Source organism: Crocuta crocuta, unplaced genomic scaffold (assembly GCF_008692635.1).
Source record: "Crocuta crocuta isolate KB4526 unplaced genomic scaffold, BGI_CrCroc_1.0 scaffold1376, whole genome shotgun sequence".
Lineage (NCBI taxonomy): Eukaryota > Metazoa > Chordata > Mammalia > Carnivora > Hyaenidae > Crocuta > Crocuta crocuta.
The window spans coordinates 22654-35613 of record NW_027531532.1 but is presented as its reverse complement, the minus strand read 5'-3'; the positions used below and the strand labels follow the sequence as shown (position 1 = coordinate 35613).

The window sequence follows — 12960 nt, the reverse complement described above, 5'->3', positions numbered from 1 at the left end:
TTTTTTTTTAATGTTTCAAGATGGAGCCTTAAATCATTCTGTTTTGTGGCGCCTGGGTGGCTCAGTCGGTTAAACGTCTGCCTCGGCTCAGGTCATGATCTCATGGTTTGTGGGTATGAGCCCCGCGTCGGGCTCTGTGCTGACAGCCAGCTTACAACCTGGAGCCTGTCTCAAATTCTGTATCTCCCTCTCTCGCTCTCTCTGACCCTCTCCTGCTCACGCTCTTTCTCTCTCTCGCTCTTTGAAATAAATAAAATATTTTAAAAAATTAAATTAAAAAGAATCACCTGTGTTTCGGTGCCCAGTCCTGCCCATACAACTGCACTTATTGAAAACTTGCACCAGCCAGGGGAAGACTTGATCCCTAAGTACGTGCAGATCATTCCTTTGCATGGATCACCTTCATCTTGTTGGTTTTTTCCCTCAGGTGCTGGTGATTGGATGCGGTAACTCAGAGCTGAGTGAGCAGCTGTATGACATGGGCTATCAGGATATAGTGAACATCGACATCAGTGAGGTGGTCATCAAGCAGATGAAGGAACGCAACGCCAGCCACCGGCCCCAGATGAGCTTCTTGAAGATGGACATGACCCAGATGGAGTTTGCCGATGCTTCATTCCAGGTGGTGTTGGACAAGGGCACCCTGGACGCTGTCCTGACAGACGAGGAGGAGAAGACCCTGCAACAAGTGGACAGGATGTTGGCTGAGGTTGGCCGTGTCCTGCAGGTGGGCGGTCGCTACCTCTGCATCTCCCTGGCTCAGGCTCACGTCCTGAAGAAAGCAGTGGGTCACTTCTCTCGGGAGGGGTGGATGGTGAGGGTGCACCAGGTGGCCAGCTGCCAGGACCAGGTGTTGGAATCAGAACCTCGGTTCTCCCTGCCTGTGTTTGCCTTCGTCATGACCAAGTTCAGGCCAGGCCCTGGCTCTGCCCTTCAGATCTTTGAGCTGTGTGCCCAGGAGCAGGGCAAGCCCATACGGCTGGAAAGTGCCGAGCGGCTGGCTGAGGCAGTGTGGCAGCGGCAGCAGTATGCCTGGCTGCGCAGCCGGCTGTGCCGCAAGGCCGGGCTGGGGAGTGTCTCTCTGGACTTGTGTGATGGGGCCACGGGGGAGCCACGCTACACCCTCCACGTGGTGGACAGCCCCACTGTGAAACCATCGCGGGACAATCATTTTGCCATTTTCATCAGTGAGTTGGGATCGCGCCCTCTCTTCCCTGGAGGGGCTGGCTCTGAGGGGCTGGGGCTGTGGTGGTGGGTGTGGCTTGGCTGGTTTTATCTTGCAGAGGGGCGTGAGGGAGGGGGAGCAGCAGCTCTCTGGCTACCTACTTCGATGTGAGACTTATTCTTCACATCTTCCTTTGGAAAGACCTGGTGACATGTGAGTGTGGGTTTGGTAGGGAGGACAGAGAGGCAGCACAGGTAAGTGCAGGCACGTCTCCCATTGTAGAGGTAGGAGTTTGTCGCATGGAGTGGTGGGAGCAACAGAGTCCCAGCTCTGTACCCTGTGAGCTGTGTGACTTGGGGACATTCCTGTGCTTCTCTGCTGAGTAGAAAGAGACTGTAGGGAGTAGTAGCTAAAGGAGTGACTGGGTTTCAGTTCTGGCCCAGTCTATTCCTGGTGGTGTGACTTTGGATGTTACTTTCCTTTCTGTGTCTCAGTTTCCTCATCTCCCAGTAAGATTACCTGTGTTGTGTAGTTTTGAGAAGTGTAAAATCTCTCAGAATGGTGCCTCACATATGGTAAGTGCTTTATAAACTTCATCATTATTGAAGGGTGTAAGCGATACCACATTAGCTCAGTAACGATCAGAAGAGAGAGGATGAGGAAATGCCTTCGGAAATAGGAAATCCTGGACAGAATGCAAGATGTGGAAGTCATCATGCTGGTAACTTGCTGACAACTGAGCCATTTTCCCAAGTATTCCGTAATTCTACCCATCCACCGATGGGACCAAATAATAGCACGGTGGATACAGCCATAGTGTGTGGGGCTGGACTGCCTGGGTTTGAGTCCCAGCTTCACCATTTAGTGGCTGCGTGAACTTGTGCAAATAGCTCAACGCCTGTGTCTCAATTTCCTTATTTATAAAATGGGAATAAGAATACTACCTGCATCTTAGACTGTTGTGAGTAATGAAAAGTTTGTAAATTTCTTGAACTAATGCTTGGCATGTAACAAGCATCAGTATCACTGCTGTTTTTTTTTTTTGCATTAGGCACCTGCCTCTCCTCCCCTTATATACATATCATGTGGGACCTACCATGTGTCTGATGGTTGTTTTTCTCTAGGCATTGTGCACTAGGGAATTGATAGCCCTCACTGGGTCACAGTTGGAAGGGTTGCTTGTCCTGTGCAGGGGCTGACTCTGCCCTGTAGTTTCTATTGGCTGGGGCTTGAACAACTCTTCCCAGGACTCCCTGTCACCAGGTGCCTCTTTCCAGTCCCCCAGGGTCGGGAGACCGAATGGCTCTTTGGCATGGAAGAGGGTCGGAAGCAGCTGGCGACCAGTGCAGGCTTCAGGAGGCTGATCACAGTGGCCCTTCACCGAGGCCAGCAGTATGAAGGCATGGACAGCATCCAGGCCGAGCTGTCAGCCAGAGTACTGGAGCTGGCCCCTGCCGGGATGCCTACCCAGCAGCAGGTAACAGCATTGGCAGCAGCATTAACGGTTGAGAAAAGCCAGGAAGGCAGAACGTGTCTTGGAAGGAGCTAGGACCCGTGTCTGTGCCCCTGGTCTATTCCTGGAGGGCATGTCAGCAGCTATGGGCTAAGTGGGCAGAGCTTATGTTCTTTTGCCCTGGGCAGTGAGAGAAAGGTGAGCGGTTGCTCTTACTGAGACTATTAAGACCCAGGGTAGCATCTACGTTTGTGGGGCCTTGAGTCTCCTCAGAGATGGCACAGAGGAAATGCTGTCCATCTTGTGGGCTCCAGCTATTTATACTGTGGATTGTTCAGACTGTGTTTCTCTTTCCCCTTTTTTTTTTTCTTCTTAGAAACCTCATTATCTGAATGTAGAATGGAAAAGAGCCAAACAGCATAGGTTATTACCATTGCTAGTCTGGTATCTTACTGGTAAGGAAACTGAAGGTTTTTGCCAAAGTAGTGATATGGTAGTATCAGTTGATACTGTCTGTCTTGTTCCACCCTGCTCAGACAGGGTAGTGAAAAGGTGACTTTATTACAGGTATTTTAGTAAAGAATTTATTTTTGACAGATAGGAAAGCCAAGGTACTCAGAGGCTCTTTGCAGTAGTAACAGATCTGGAAAGATGAACCTAGACTCCTACATTCTAGCCTGGCATTCGGCTCACTTGTGTTTACAGATGAGTGTGTGTTTGATTCTTCCTGGCAGACTTTGGGGTTCATGACCATCAGAGACGCAGATCCTTTGAGCAGGTTCATTTGTAACCTTCCCTTGAGGGCCTGTGTCCCTGTAGAGTCAGCAGTCTTTGGGGATTCACTTGGAAGTCTTTCAAAAGAAATAGATATAGGGGTGCATGGGTTGGTCAGTCAGTTAAACATCTGACTCTCAATATTGGCTCAGGTCATGATGTCACGGTTTGTGAGTTTGAGTTTGTGCTGAAGTGCTGATGGTGTGGAGCCTGTTTGGGATTCTCTCCCTCTCTGCCTCTCCCCAACTTGTGCTGTCTCTTTCTCAAAAATAAATAAATCAATTAAAAATTTAAAGCAATTAAAAAGAAATAGGTGTAAAGTTTGGGAAAGGTCATGGAAAAGTCTAGGGGGAAAATACATTTTTCTCTTAATTTTTTTTTTCGTTTGGAAAAGTGGGGAAAAAGATGTGATTAATCGAGGGAAGGGAGAGATTTCTTCAAACTTGGAATGGTTGCTTTATCCCTGTTCTGATTCCTTCTTTCATAGTTAGTCCCCTGCTTTGCATTCCCTCTAGCTTTTATGGAAAGTCCTTTTAAGGATTCCTATAAAAAAAAACTCATGTTTTTCTTTGTTTTTCTTTTTTTTCTTTTTTAAAATATATTTACTTATTTTTGAGAGAGAGAGAGAGAGAGAGAACACATGCACATGGGCAGGGGAGAGGGAGAGAGTATCCCAAGCAGATTCTATGCTGTCAGCGTGGAGCCTGACGTGGGGCTCGATCCCACAAACCGTGAGATCATGGCTTGAGCTGAGATCAAGATTTGGGTGCCTAACTGTCTGAGCACCCAGGCGCCCTGGGAGACTCATTGTCTTCTTAAGGAGAACCAATTGTATTTCACTAATGGTTTGGGGGATCTTTATGTGTTCAGCTTGTTTTCAAAAAAGTGAATTAAACCTTTTATGAAAGGCCCTAGAAAAGTTATTTAATAGAACAGCAAAATTTTGAAGTTCTTGCTGCCCAGAAACTTGGTATGAGGATTCCTCACACACAAACCATGAAAGGATTAAAATTTCTCATGTTTCTTAATTGAACTGGTATTTGACCGCGTCTCTGTAACATCTTCAGGTGCCCTTTCTGTCTGTGGGTGGGGACATTGGGGTCCGGACCGTTCAGCATCAAGCCTGCAGTCCTTTGAGTGGCAACTACGTCGTTGAGGATGTGCAGGGGGATGACAAGCGCTACTTCCGGCGGCTGATCTTCCTCAGCAACAGGAATGTGGTGCAGTCAGAAGCTAGGTTGCTGAAGGACGTGTCCCACAGAGGTAAGGTGTCATCACACTGGTCACTGCATGGGTCATCACGCATGACCCAAGCAGTCATGGCATGGACTCCATTTGGGGTGGTCAGAAAGTGCTGGGAGGTTGGCCAAGTTGTAGGACAGACCTGGGTACATGTGATCAGAGGCACATGGCTCTTCAAGTTGTCCTGTTAACCATCTGGGCTCAGTCTAAGTGACAATAAACAGAATAGAGGTGTATGTTTTATTCTTGAGCAAAGCCTGACTCTGAAATGATAAGAGCTGGGGTGGTGGTTTACCAAAAAAATGTGATTATCACTTTAACACCTTCAGTGTAGAGACTATTTGTTTCGCATATTCCTCCTTATGCATTGTATATTCATTCAGTAAGGCCCTGTGAGGGGAGCCACAAGCATGGTGGGTGTAAGTGAACCCCACCCTCCTGCTGAGCATGTGGAATGTGGCTGGTGTAACTAAGGAATGAATCTTTAATTTATTTAATTGTAATTAAGTTACATTTACAATTCAGTGGCCTCACAGGTGGCTAGTGGCTACAATATTGGACTCTAAAGATCTAGGCCATGCCCTCTAGGATTCCTCTTTTTTTTTTTTTAATTTATTAATGTTTTATTAGAGAGAGAGAGAAAGACAGCATGAGCAGAGGAGGGACAGAGAGAGAGGGAGATACAGACTCTGAAGCAGGCTCCAGGCTCTGAGCTAGCTGTCAGCACAGAGCCTGACGCGGGGCTTGAACCCACGAACTGTGAGATCATGACCTGAGCTGAAGTAGGACGCTTAACCGACTGGAACACCCAGGTGCCCCTCTAGGATTCCTTTTAAGCAGTCTCCCAAATGTCACTCAGAAACTCCCACTGGTGGGGAAAACAGTTTGTTTCAATTGCTGTGTTTGCCAGTTGTGTGTTTGCATTATAAAAGCAGTACTGCTCAGTGTAATCAATTAGAAAATCAATGTATAGAGTAAAAAATGAGCATCTATTTACTAAATACCAGAGGGAAGTAGTGGTGCCTTTATAGGATTTCTTCCCTTTGGTGAGCACTTATGATTTCCTCATCTAGCAGGGCAGTGTGTGTTACTGTCTGTGTGGTACAGTAGACGGATGGTAGGCCTTGGAGACAGGCAGTCCCAGGTTCCCCTCTGTCTGCACCTCCTACTGATATGGGGTTAATTATTTACTCTTTAGATTCTCAGTTTTTCCATCTGCCTAATAGAGAATTATAAGGTTGTTATAAGTGTTAAATAATTAGAAGTTGTAGGATAGTCATAGAGGACGTAATTAGTAATTAAGTTCTCTAAAAGGATTTGTGAATAGACTCATCCTGTTACTGACCTTATAGTTCTCAGGGCAGAGGGGCTAGGGCTCCTCAGTTCAGTTTTCCCAGGTTTTGGGATGTGTTTTTGCCACTTTTCCTTTCCTGAGTCTTTAGACTCACACATTGGACACACACAATGTGTGTGTTAAATGTTTAACAGCTGTTTTTTTTAACACAATGGTATGTGTTAAATGTTTAACAGGGAAAAAAAGCCCTGATGTATACTGTTTGACAATTTCTGTGTCATAATAAAGGCCACCACAGTAAGACTTCAAACTACCAACATGTCAGCCAGGTCACAGAATTTGTGTATATTTAGCAATTGGGTTCCCTGAGTTGGATCAAGCTAGCTACAGCTCAGTGCTGCTGGTAAGCCTTGCTTTCCTCAGACTAGGGTGCTAAGCATAGTACCGCATTATCTCTATCTCCCATTCAGCCCAGAAGAAACGGAAAAAGGACAGGAAGAAGCAGCGGCCTGCTGAAACTCTGGAGGACCTCCCTGCAGCCCCAGGACAGTCCATTGACAAGAGTTACCTGTGCTGTGAACACCACAAAGCAATGATTGCTGGCCTTGCCCTGCTGAGAAGCCCGGAGTTGCTCCTAGGTAAGCCGGACGCACCTCCTCCCACAGTCCGGGTGGGTCAGCTTACACATCACTGGTCTGACAACGGTCATTACAGATCAGCAAATGCACGCGTCTTCATATCTTTCTTCTTCCTGACCATCTTCTAACGTCCTAAACATCCAGTAACTTTTCTCAAACTCAAAATTGTAATCTTGAAATGGCTGCAAGTGCTAATGTCTAAACTTTATCGTTTGTTCATTTATTTGAAATACTAAGGTATAACGTATATTTGGGGAGATACATAAAGTACACATTATAAGTACTTCAGTTTGCAGAGTGATTGCATATGTATCTACTCTTGTAACCATGTGGAACATTTAAAAATCTTGGCTCTAGGAATGCTTTTCTACTTTAGGAGAATTTCTAGCTTTTAAAAGGTAATGAATGCATCATCTGAGCACCAAATGCAATTCTTTCTTAAATTTCTACGTAAACAACAACAACAGCAAAATCATGTTGTGGGTAGTACAGTCATAGCCTTATTACTAATAGCAGGATCTGACCACAGTAGTGAAAATGGTCATGTTCCTATCTAGGTTGTCCCTGTCTTCACCCAGAGTCCTGAGTATGTCTTATTGAAATATCCTGTCCCGGTGTTGATGTATGTCCCTAGAGTGTCGGTTCTTAGGTTTAATCCTCAGACGTCAATCTATGTTTAATGTCTCCTTTTGGTGATTCTTTCTACTTTCTTGTCTTCTATCTCCCTGTGTTTGCTGTGGTTTCTCTGTACTTAGGACTAGGATGTGGGCCTTTGTTTTCCTGTGATTTCTGGAACTTGGATGTATTGCCCTCACTTGGTTGAGGTGTCTGAGAGGGCAGGTGTGGCCTTTGAGTTGAAAGCCAGGCAGAGGGCATTGCATCTACACTGCCTTGTGATCATGAGTGAGATAGATGTTGGCTGTTGTCCCTCCCAATTCCTAGGGAGAGTCAAATAATGCTCATGGTAGGCACTCTTGATATGATGTCAGCTGAGTGCTTTGGGACTTGAAGATACCCCAAAAAACCTCGTACTGGTTCATCTTCTGGGTCTAGTAAAGGAAGGATTGTGAGGCCAGATGTCAGATTGGCCTCTGCATTTCTGGGATGACAGAGAAGCTGGGCCTTTACATCTTGTATCCTCTGGGCAGAGCCAATGATCCAGCTCCCCACTTTACTCTCCCTGAGGCTGGTACAGAACTATCCCTGAGCAGATAGAAAATGATGCTTTATTCCTTTATTGCAGAGACCCCATTGGCATTGTTGGTGGTCGGCCTGGGTGGGGGCAGTCTCCCCCTGTTTGTCCACGATCATTTCCCGAAGTCCTGCATTGACGCTGTGGAGATCGACCCCTCCATGTTGGAAGTGGCCACCCAGTGGTTTGGCTTCTCCCAGAGCGACCGGATGAAGGTCCACATTGCAGATGGCCTGGACTATATCTCCAGCCTGGCAGGAAGAGAAGGTACTACAAGTGAAGAATTGAAGGGGTGTTCAGAGAAGAGTAATCCAAGCTTGTCAGGCCTGCAAGGACCTCTAGAATTCTCTGTAAGAGAGCAGCATTAGGATCGTCCCAGTCTTTCACCTATTCTGTTCTTCATTCATTGGTTGACATATTGATTCAGTAAATATAGAGTGCTAGCCATATGCTCAGCACTGTGCCAGAAACAGTCATTTCTGGGTCACCTGGGTGGCTCAGTTGTTTAAGGGTCTGACTCTTGATTTTGGCTAAGGTCATGATCTCATGGTTGTGAGATCGAGCCTGACCTTGAACTCTACACCAGGCATAAGATTCTACATAAGATTCTCCATCTCTCTCTCCCCTTCCCCCACCCTCTCTTCTCCCCTGGAATAAATAAATGAATAAATAATAAAAACAACAACGATGAAAAAAAAACCCACACCATCTCTGCCCTTGTGGTGCTAACAGATCAGTGGACTTATCTCCTGATTCTCTTCTGACCCTCTGCCCTTGCTACTTCCTCACCCTCCCGTGAAACCTAATGTCTGTAGTCAGATGAGTAGAAAGGGAAGAAAATGTGGGGTGTGTGTTGGGGGGTGTTTTTGTAAATCTTTCAGCTAGAGGTGAAGCCAGAGACAGAACCAAACAGCATTCAGGTAGATCAGTGAGTATAAACCTGCAGGGCACTGGGCAGTGTCTGCACATGTGTGTTTAGTCATTGTAAGCACTGGGTAGGGGTTCTCCAGGCAGCAAGTGAGTAGAGCGCAAACAGGACAGCCACCCACAACAAAGAATTATCTGGCCCCAAATGGCAGTAATGCTGAGGATGTGAAACCCTGATAACAGATGCTACTTGGCGGTAATTCTGATGGTCTGAAGGCTCCATCTTGCTTTAATGATTCGTATCCCAGACTAAGGACAAAAGACATCTTAATGTTCTGCAGTTGCTCCTCTGCTCCTTCTGCCACTTTACATGTAGGCTCCTGTGACTGGTGCTCTCCAGAGCATGTGTCCCTCAGGAAGAGGTCAGTCAGGTTGGTTCAGCCCTAAGGGGACTTGGGGAGCTTGGGCCACCCACCCTTCCTGGTCTGCCCATTCCATAGCTGGTACTCTGGTTCTCACTGGATTAGAGTATCTCCCACTAGGGGTCTGGCAAACTGGGATGCCTGGGGTGAGTTCTCTTGTGCTGGGATGGATAGATGGTGCATTAATAGTCCTTGCAAACTGAACTGAACTAAATCCGAGTTCCACAGGTTATATGTCTGGGCTGGGGCCAACATAGTCAATACGAGAAACATTTAAAACTGTGCCAGGCTTATGGCAGGCACTTTGTGCATGGTGAGTTGCCATTGTGACTGCCTGTCAGTTCGTGTTGAACAGCCTGGCAGTCATCTCTAACAGTCACCTTCCAGATTGTTGGAGGGCTCAGTGCTACAAATGTGGGTAATGGTTGTTCTTGGACTTTGATGAGCCAACATGTTCTGCTCTCTAAGAAACCAAAATGAGATCTGTGCTATGGATACTAATAGGCATGCAGTAGTCCTACATCAAGATTTATCTTACTTAAAAGTTTTTTAAAAATATTTTCATTTACTTTTGAGAGAGACAGAGGGGCAGACAGAGATGGAGACACAATCCAAAGCAGGCTTCAGGCCTTGTCAGCACAGAGCCCAGTGCGGGGCTTGAACTCATGAACCACAAGATCATGACCTGAGCTGAAGTCAGACGCTTAACTGAATGAGCCACTCAGGTGCCCCTTATGTCGTGATTTATTAATTATTGAATAATCGTTATCATAGTCTCAAAGTTTACTAAAAATCAGTCAGTAGCATTGCAGGATTACTCCTTGTAAAAACCATTTCCAGCATAGCAAGGAGTGCATCCAATTCATCAATTCTTTCTCACCCATTTAGCAAAATCTTTTTTTCTTGAATGTTTTAGAATTACGTGGGAGTTGTAGAAAAATACCAGAAACTTCCCATCTCCCTTCACACCTGTTCCATCCAGGTTTCTTGACATAGTTGGTCAGGAATGGAGCCAAGGTTCTCAAAGTATTTAGAACATTCCCAGGGTGAATCTAATGTTCAACAGAACATTGAAAATTCCTGTATAGATACACTTTTTTTTAAAATTTTTATTTATTTCTGAGAAAGAGAGAGAGAGAGACTGTGAGTAGGGGAGGGTCAGAGAGAGAGGGAGACACAGGATCTGAAGTAGGCTCCAGGCTCTGAGCTAGCTGTCAGCACAGAGTCTGACGTGGGGCTCGAACCCACGAATCATGAGATCATGACCTGAGCTGAAGTCGGACGCTTAACCGACTGAGCCACCCGGGCGCCCCTATTGATACACTCTTAACCAAGTAGTAATCATGCTAGAGTGGACCCCACTGATGTATTTGGAAGGCTTTGGAAAGTGCTTTCAAATGTGAAAGAAGATAAAATGAATGCCCTGTCTTTCATGTGGGGTGCTCACAGGAGAATCCTGACTGACAACGACTCCCCTGACGGTGATGTCATTGCCCTTACAGGCAAACCACAGCCTCCACATCATCCTTCTGAGCTGCTTGCGGCCACCACAGGTCACAGGGGAGAGGTGGTGTAGGAATGTAAATGGTGTTAGGCAAAGACTTGTTTTCTTCTCTTTCCCAGTGCGGCCCCACTACAACGTTATCATGTTTGACGTAGACAGTAAGGACCCAACACTGGGAATGAGTTGTCCACCACCGGCTTTTGTGGAACAGAATTTCCTGCAGAAGGTTAAAAGCATCTTGACTCCTGAAGGTAAGAAGAGCAAAGGTTAGGGAGGATGGAGGGATGGGTCCTTTAAAATTTTTTTCTTTTTAGTGAAAAATGCTCATATCAGAAGTGTGTTGCTCAATGAGTTGCCCCAAATTGAACATGCTTATTTATTCTCATCAAACACAGAACATTTCCAGCACCCCAGAAAGTCTACCTCTTACGTCCTTTCAGTAACTCATCCTCCTGTCAAGGATAACGACTATCCCAACTTAAGTCAGCGCAGCTTAGTTTTGCCCATTTTTGTTGTTTATATAAATGGAATCCTATGGAATGTAGCCTTTAAGTGTTTGTTTCATTCAAAATGATGTTTGCAAGATTCACCTATGATGTTGTGTTTATGTTGTTCCTTTATATTGCTGTGTAGTGTCATAGTGTGACTTTACCACATTCATTTTCCATTTTCTGTTGGTTGGTATTGGATTGTTTTCCTGTTTGGGACTTTTATAAGTAGTACTGACCTTAACGTTTCAGTAGATGCCTTTTGGTAAAATAGATTTGCAGGTGTGTTGGGCATCTATGAAGGCTTGTGATTGCTAGAACATAGATCACATGTGTGCTCGAGTTTCCTAGATGCTGCCACACAGTTTTACAAAGTGAATGTAGCAGTTCACATTTCTAGCAGCTTGGTCATGGTAGCTACCATTTGATTTCTTTTGATATGGCTTGGCCTAGGCAGAATGTTCATAGCAGCCCATTTCCAAATGAGGAAACTGAAGTAAAGAGACTTTGCCAAGGTGACACAGTGTAACAGCTGGAGCTCTAGCCTGGGTCCCTGCGACTTGGACACGGAACTTTAAGTGTCACAACTCGGGTAACATTGGCCCTCTTATGTACTCCATAATGTACATGTCAAGAATGTAACATCCCTGTGGAGCTGGTACATTTTTTTCTTGGGAGTATTCGTTCTTTCTCAAAGCAATTCTTTGAGAAACTGAGGCATGGAGAATGGTAAAATAATTTGTTAGGAGCGTAGAAGAGGAAGAAATTAGCTTGAAGTTTTCTCATAGTTCACATATTCCCCACACACTTCTCTTTCTGTCTCTCTCTATGTGGTGTATTCTCTGCAAACTCAAAGCATTTGTGTTTTTTTTTAGCCCACCAGTGTACCAGGGGCAGGAAGTGGTAAATTCCTAAGAGTGGAACCTTGTCTCCAGCGTGTCCCCTGATCTGCAGGACATGACTCTCCTTCTCACACCCTAGGTGTCTTTATCCTCAACCTTGTGTGCCGAGACTTGGGGCTGAAGGACTCCGTGCTGACCGGGCTCAAGGCGGTATTCCCTCTCCTGTATGTCCGGCGAATTGAAGGTGAAGTAAACGAGATCTTGTTCTGTCAGCTGCACCTGGAGCAGAAACTTGCCACACCAGAGCTCTTAGAAATGGCCCAGGCCTTGGAGCAGACCCTGAGGAAGCCAGGGAGGGGTTGGGATGACACATATGTACTGTCAGATATGCTCAAGACTGTGAAGATTGTGTGATTGCCGAGGCCGGGAAGTCTGCTCAGCTTCCTGCCAGACTGACCTTGGGCTCCTGGCCTGCGAGAGACCGAAGAGATACAATGCACGATATTTTTTAAGCCTCATATTTTTCTTGGTTTCATACACAGCTGCACGAGACCTCCAGCTTGGCAAGGTTGCCTGAAGATCTGGGAAAATAAAAAATGTCCTTCCCATTGTGTCCTCTCTTGTACTACTTGGGTTGATCCCCTCTGCTCCCTGTACTGTGTCCTTGAGCAGGATTCCCTGTGATGCCTTAATGACTATACACCAAACTCCTTAGGATGGAAGACGATCAACTTTGATTGCTGGTTTGCTTTTGCCTTATCTTCCTATTGGTTCTGTAGGAATGATTTCCAGTGAGATAGCACAGCATTCTGTGCCAAAAGACTAAAATGAGCAGGACTCCCATAGAATTTAAGAAATTTAAGAGAACATCTACTCTGCCTCCCTCCGATGGAACTGCTGCTGACGTGATCCCGTTTTAAGAATCTGCTAACCTGCTTTAGTACTTAGCCGCTTTCCCCAGCTACCCAAACCTTGTAGCTTAAGCTGTTCGTTCTGTTTTCAGTGGAAAGGGTGGACATAAGTGGTCCCCATAACTGTGCATGTCAGAGACAGCCGACTAAAGTCTCCAGTCTTTATTG

General features: G+C 45.9%; 1 protein-coding gene across 1 annotated transcript; it reads left to right on the top strand.

Annotated features, from left to right (window-relative positions):
- The first annotated feature begins 431 nt into the window (after nt 1–431).
- METTL13 (methyltransferase 13, eEF1A N-terminus and K55) lies at nt 432–12489 on the top strand. The gene is made up of 7 exons (XM_077772659.1): nt 432–1187; nt 2443–2642; nt 4460–4655; nt 6399–6566; nt 7810–8025; nt 10671–10802; nt 12021–12489. Exons 1-7 carry the CDS (start codon nt 479–481, stop codon nt 12293–12295), a joined length of 1896 nt encoding a protein of 631 aa, XP_077628785.1. The 5' UTR covers nt 432–478; the 3' UTR covers nt 12296–12489.
- Nucleotides 12490–12960: the final 471 nt, after the last annotated feature.

What these genes read in the sequence shown, in the direction of transcription:
- METTL13 (XM_077772659.1), top strand. Translation starts at nt 479, where the DNA reads ATGGGCTATCAGGATATAGTGAACATCGACATCAGTGAGGTGGTCATC. An exon ending in CAGCCTGGCAGGAAGAGAAG is followed by an intron (nt 8,026 to 10,670) that starts GTACTACAAGTG and finishes TCTCTTTCCCAG; the next exon opens with TGCGGCCCCACTACAACGTT. An exon ending in AAGCATCTTGACTCCTGAAG is followed by an intron (nt 10,803 to 12,020) that starts GTAAGAAGAGCA and finishes CTCACACCCTAG; the next exon opens with GTGTCTTTATCCTCAACCTT.